This window comes from Siphateles boraxobius, unplaced genomic scaffold (assembly GCF_051911475.1).
Source record: "Siphateles boraxobius isolate OS27281-9 unplaced genomic scaffold, OSU_SipBor_1 76, whole genome shotgun sequence".
Lineage (NCBI taxonomy): Eukaryota > Metazoa > Chordata > Actinopteri > Cypriniformes > Leuciscidae > Siphateles > Siphateles boraxobius.
In genome coordinates, this window is record NW_027509204.1 from 848,845 (window position 1) to 855,232 (window position 6,388).

Below are 6,388 nucleotides of genomic sequence, written 5' to 3' on the forward strand. Positions count from 1 at the left end.
TCAACTAACTGTCATTAGAGTATTAGTAGGCTGTCTGCTTAATATCTGCTAACACTTTATTTTGTTGGTCCCCCAACAGATATTCTACTGACTATAAGTAACTTAGCAACTACAAGTCAACTTTTTCTCCTAACCCGAACTCTAACACCTAACCATAACCTAGAAGTCTACTGACAGTTTACAACAGTCTACTAATACTCTAATGACAGTTAGTTGACATGTAGTTGAAAAGTTACTTATAGTTAGTAGAATGTCTAAAGTGACTATCGAAATAAAGTGTAACCCTGACGGCTCCTTATGCAGTTTCTCGTTCCCTTCTTAGCATTACACGAGTGAGCCAGATCTTTCAAACAATAGTTTCTGTTTATTTGTTGAGGGGAAGAGAAGGGATCTGACCGTTTAAAAGAAATTGAAAATTGAGGGGGATGTTTGTATTGTTTTATTGCGCTGTTTTCTGCCTGTACAGTCAAAAACTCTTAAAGGGACCCCACACAGAATATTCTATCTGTTTTACATTACATAGATAGTAGGTTACATTAAAGAGGTCCTATAATGCCCCTTTTTACCAGATGTAAAATAATTCTCTGATGTCCCCATACACAATGTGAAGTTTTAGCTCAAAATAGCCCACAGATTTTTATAGCAAGTTAAAATTGTCAGTTCTTGAGGGTGAGCAAAGATTTGCGTCGTTTTTGTGTGTGTCCCTTTAAATGCAAATGTTCTGCTGCTCCCGGCACAGAGGGTGGAGCTTCAAGAGCTTGTGTGTCAGGAGCTCTGATTACCTCACACACAGGCATTAAAATGTCAGAAACTCTTCTGCCTTTTATGTTCAAGAGTCGGACAATGATGGAGAGACTCAAAGAAATGACAACATGTAGAATGCAACATGATGTTTCTGAATGGTTAAATTGATGAATTTATGTAACTGATGTGGAGTTAACTATCTTCAAGTCATTTATTATAATATTCTGTCATGATAATCTATAAATCGCTCGCGTGGGAACTGTTAAGGTTCAGAGCCAGAGAATACAGTTATATGCTGCATGAAGAAAGAACAGGTATCGTTTAGTTTAATTACAGTTATAACTTATGTTGTCATCTTGCTTTTATAACATGCTATTGCATTTGTGTTACGTATTGTATTGCAATAAATGTGAAAAGAGGAATGCGAGAGCTTTAGCAGTCTCACAAATGTGCTCTTCTACAACAACTCTTCTCAATGGTCTCGCCCCCTTTGTTGCGGCTTCCCCAGTTGCAGAAACGAGAGCTCAGTCAGGGAATACACCTAATGTCTAATTTAATTAGTCCAGAAAGTACTTCCAAAACAGAATCTCCAAATGTACCAATACATAAAATCCCAAAGAGGGTCTAGAAACATCAAAGGATAAATTATGTTTCACACAAAGGCAAAACAAAAAATCCCAAAACATTCCATGGGTAAAAAATAAGGACAACAAAATGAAAAAGTCAGATAATCAAACAGAGCGAATAAATCCAGAGAAAATCACAAGAGGAATTTACCCAAAGACTGGAGAGGTTGATCTCAACATTACAAACATTGAGAGAAAAACAGAGAAACAGAACAACTTCAGTACAATCATGGGAAATGAGGCACAGGTGAGAACAATTGCACATGATAAAATGGCGGGAAACTGAAATGAAACACTGAGGGCCTCTAGTGGCCAAAACTAGTCCACAAACCTTACAATATTATTATAGCTTTTATTTTATTTTAATAATTAAAATTTTTTATATATATATAATTTTTTATTATTGTTTTTTTTATTTTATCAATAAAATATGTATATATGTTTTTTTTATAATTCATTTTTATTTCAGTTATAGTTATATTAGTACTTATTGTCTTGGCAAATAGAACAAATAAAATACGTTTTCCCTTCCCAGTTAATGCTTTTTTCATCAGAGGTTGTTTTCTTTTCTTTTTTACCACAGTACACTGACTAAAATCCACCTTACAGAGCAAAAATATAAGTAACTGGCAGGATTTACAATTTCCTTATATCTCAGTCCATGTTACAAATCAAATCAAAGCACAATTGCAGTGTCCCACTACACACAAGCAAGTGAGGGGATTAGTGTAGAGTTCAGTTTCTCATGGTACTTTAATCTTAATGTTGTGTTGCTTGTGCAGGACGTCCAGTATCTGAGGGAGGATGTCCATGTTGAGTAAAGGCTTGTCCATGTCATCCCCAATGCTACATCTCACCCTCGCTCTGTGCTTGGGTTTGAGCGATCGAAGAGATTCTGCCTCAAATCCAGTGTGTCTCTCATCAATGCCCAGAGTAAAGGTAGAGTTTCTTGCGAGTTGCACGCACCACAGCAGCAAACCAATGAGAAAGCAGAGCATTGAGCATAAGATGGTGTTATAAAGCCACTCAGAGCAGGAGTCAGAGGCACAGGAGGGCAGATCGGCATCAGTGAGCTCATCGATGGGCCTGTGGGCTAGTTCTGGAGGACTGGCACACACCGGACTCACAGAGACGGCTTTATTTCTCTGAAGCCACTGTCTCAGGTACAGGATCCTGCAGTCGCAGTGGAACGGGTTCCCGGATAGGTTGAGCAGCTGCAGGTTTGTAAGCATGTCTAAATGCCCTGGAGAGATGGTGGTGAGGAGGTTATTCTGCAGCAGGAGATCTGTGGTGTTGGCATGAAGCTGAGGGAGCGTTCTCAGGCTCTGCGAGCTGCAGTTCACACGCACACCTTTATACAGGACAGTCGTGCACCTGCAGGAGTCACAGCTGACGTGTGCAAACACTGAGCTCAGAACAAGAGAAAACAGCATCCTATCTGTGGAGAACACACACAGATGATACAACAGTTAGACATATCCCAACTGTGACCATATATTTTTATAGCATTTTCATGTATTTTTTTTTAAATAATTTTATTTGTAGAATTTGTATTACTATGTTTCTTGTTGTATCTGTATTTGTATATGTGCACTGGAAGGCTTCAGTACCAAGGAAAATTCCTTGTGTGAGCAAGCACACTTGGCAATAAAGCTCTTTCTGGTTCTGATCTTCAGAAGAAGAGAATTATGTGTACTCAACTTCATTAAGATCATTAAGTGTCTCGTTCTCGAGCACCAGGCACTGTTTTATGCGGATGAGCGGCCGGACCGCATTAAGGGTTTTCTGTCAGAACGGTGTCGTGTTACCGGCTCCTAAGTTAATAACTAATGATCGTTGCGACGGAAGTGAATCAATCAAAACTAACTTTAGCTGGACAATAACTTTATTCTAGAGCTGCTGTTAAGCCAAAACAATCTCTGTTACTGTAATTTCTATTATCACTGTAAATCTGTTTTGAAACAATCCATACTGTTAAAATTGCTGTATAAATGAAGGTGATTATTCTAACTAATGTTCCTAAAAATCCTACAAGTCTTAAGTAGTTTCTGATATTCATTTGTCTTTGGGTATATAACCTCATATTTACTGGTAACACTCTACAATAAGGTTCATTAGTTAACATTAGTTAACTACTTTAGTAGTAACTTAGAATGAACAATACTTCTTCAGCATTAATTAATCTTAGTTAATATTAATTTCGACATTTACTAAAACATTTTAAAATCAAATTTGTTAACATTATTTAATGCACTGTGAACTAACATAAACAATGAACAGCTGGATTTTCCATTTTAAAATTTTTAACAAAGATTAATTAATACTGTAACAAATGTATTGCTTATTGTTATTTATGTTAGTTAATGCATTAAGAAATGTTAACTACTGAACCTTATTGTGGAGTGTTACCGATTTACTGTAGAAAAGAGGTACTGTAAAATCCTCTCAACATCGGAAAGGCCTGTCTGTTCATGAATGTGGTTATATCAGTATCAAGTAATATTAAACAAGTACAAGAACGTTCACGACCAAGTGCAAAGCTCTATCAGCAGCATCTGTGACAGGTATACGAGCTTGATAAGACTCTACTGAACAAAGAAGATCTGTGTTGAAATGTTTTGCCTCGAGCGTACACACTAGCAGAATTACATTTTGTTTGCATCATTGATCATTATTTTCCTGTTATCACTGTAGAGCTGCTTTGAAACATTCTGTATTATATAAAGCGCTATAGAAATAAAGATGACTTGACTACAATAGGCATACAATACTGATTTTCATAAGACAAACCCAGAATGCATAGTGATAAAATAAATCCAAGATAATAGATCTAACAATGATGGAGAGTAACATTGATTATGAATATAATTACCTAAAATAATCAATGACACATGTTCAGTGTAATAAAAAAGTCCAGTATTTGTATGTGTATTTTTAGGCTGATAAACTGAACAGTTTAGCTAAATGCTAACATCGAACTCTACTGAAATCATTTGTGATTTGCGGGAATAGGACAGAAAATAATTGCGACCTAACCTTAAATGTGTAGAAACAAGCAAAAATGGCTATACTGATTAGCACAACTAATATACACCAAAAATGGGCATGAAAATTTTATTTTTGGAAGAATTAAAATCAGCACTTTATCCTTTTTTAACATTTCAAAACTGTAAACACAGTTTGTTGTTGTTTGTCACAGATGTTTTCCATAGAGCTTAACTTGTGTTGAATTTGAATTGGAGTTCAATAATAAAGAACAACAATAAAACAAAACAATTATTACAAAAAAGAGATCAGTATGTAACGTCAGTATGTCTATCAGTGATGCTGAAAAGGTCATACATCTCAAGGTTAGACATAATAAACGGCACTGACGAGGACTGTGGCTGTCGAGTGTGCTTCTGCCACGCTGACACTACATATATTGGCTAATTTATAAAAGGTATGAGCTTTTTGACAGATATGGTTTAAAAAATAAAAGTCATGGAAATGTAGCCCTCATTGTTTCTTGACAGTTTAAAGAGATACACATAAATATTGTACGTGTGCACAGGCCTATAATCACCCGACTAACGACATTTAGTCAGCCATTAGCTGTAAAAAGAGCATTTCATGGTATAATATCAATTAGAATTCGAGGCAGACTCAGTTTTAAAATGCTTTTATTATTAATTTAGTGAGAATGTGATGTTAATATATAGTAACAGATATTGGGTTGAAACTGTGATCAAACTAACTCATTAAATTATGATAAAAAGAGCAATAAGACAAAGTGCATACAGTTATAAATGCTGAAGTTATGTGAATATATACTAAATTGTCATTTTCATGGTTATGAGTATAGAGTTTGTGCATTACTCACCTGTTTTTGTGTAAAAGGTGTGTGATGCGATATTGTTATCAGTTATACTTCTATGCCGTGTAAGAGTGATTATAGAACACGTTTATGTTTATTGTGTTATGTTTATGGATTTAGAGAAGGTAACCGGTGTCAATAAAAATGTGTCCAGTGTCATGTATATGCATAAATGGTTGCACTATGGGACATTATATTTATTTCTGATACATGGTTAAGAAAACTGACGCTAGTAGAGTGAAAGAGCGCTCGTGTACACGCAATGGAGAGTGTTCACAACATAACGTGTCTTTATTATTTATTTTTCAGAAATAAATGTGTTGCATCAAGGACGAGCACTGCCTCATTTTTAAGAAGTGTGACAGAAACAGACAAGCCTTTGAGCAGAAATGCCCAATTCAACACTCTAACTATAACAACATAATGTTCCTTATTTGGACACTTAAGTCACACTTTTAAAAAAAGTGTAAATAGGCAGACTTGTGCATGCATAATGGATGTAAGACCTACCTTTTAGCATATGTGGGGGTGTCTGATAATCATCTTGGGTGTAGGCGGAGAGGAACATCCACGTTTATTCTTTCGAACGTTTCTGTATATTAAAATGGGCATAACTGGTGCTGTAAACCTTAAACCACTGGAAATGTTTTTCTCATGTCTAATAGTTTTTCTTGACCAATAAGAGCTCTATGAGTGTGCAGGTCATGTGATCATCACTGGGTGGCCTGTGTGAGCAGGGGATAAGACTATCTGCCAAGAGCACATCAGACATGCCCTGCATGTTTATATCTGCAGTTGAGATCAGTTCAAAAATACTGAAAACTGAATATCTGAATGTTTAGCCTGCAGTGGGTACATGCCACCAAAGCAAAATTGACTTTCGTATTCAAATTGTTTATTATTAGGATAAAACCCTTGAGAAGTATCCTCTCGTTTTCGAGGGGGTCCCAACATAAAACACAATAATTAGCTACATAACAACAGAGAAATGAAAAATCAAAACAAACAAACAAACAAACAAACAAACAAAACAACAATAAAACAACAACACTGCCTGCATATGTTCATCAATAAATTACAACCACCAAAAAGACAATAATAAGAAAATAAGTAAGCAGTAAAAGTATAAGTGAATTTCTAACTATAGTCAAATATAAACATT

At 35.7% G+C, this 6,388-nt stretch overlaps 1 protein-coding gene across 1 annotated transcript; it reads right to left on the minus strand.

Annotated features, from left to right (window-relative positions):
• Window positions 1–1,927: 1,927 nt before the first annotated feature.
• On the minus strand, window positions 1,928–5,886 carry gp9 (glycoprotein IX platelet). Its single transcript, XM_077217775.1, has 2 exons — window positions 5,737–5,886; window positions 1,928–2,808 (listed from the first exon to the last, which is right to left on the minus strand). Exons 1-2 carry the CDS (start codon window positions 5,792–5,794, stop codon window positions 2,114–2,116), a joined length of 753 nt encoding a protein of 250 aa, XP_077073890.1. The 5' UTR covers window positions 5,795–5,886; the 3' UTR covers window positions 1,928–2,113.
• Window positions 5,887–6,388: the final 502 nt, after the last annotated feature.

Bases quoted from the DNA above. Each gene is read 5' to 3' on its own strand.
- gp9 (XM_077217775.1), bottom strand. From the start codon at position 5,794: ATGTTCCTCTCCGCCTACACCCAAGATGATTATCAGACACCCCCACAT. The intron at 2,809-5,736 runs GTAGGTCTTACA...TGTTCTCCACAG, and splicing joins ACCCCCACATATGCTAAAAG to ATAGGATGCTGTTTTCTCTT.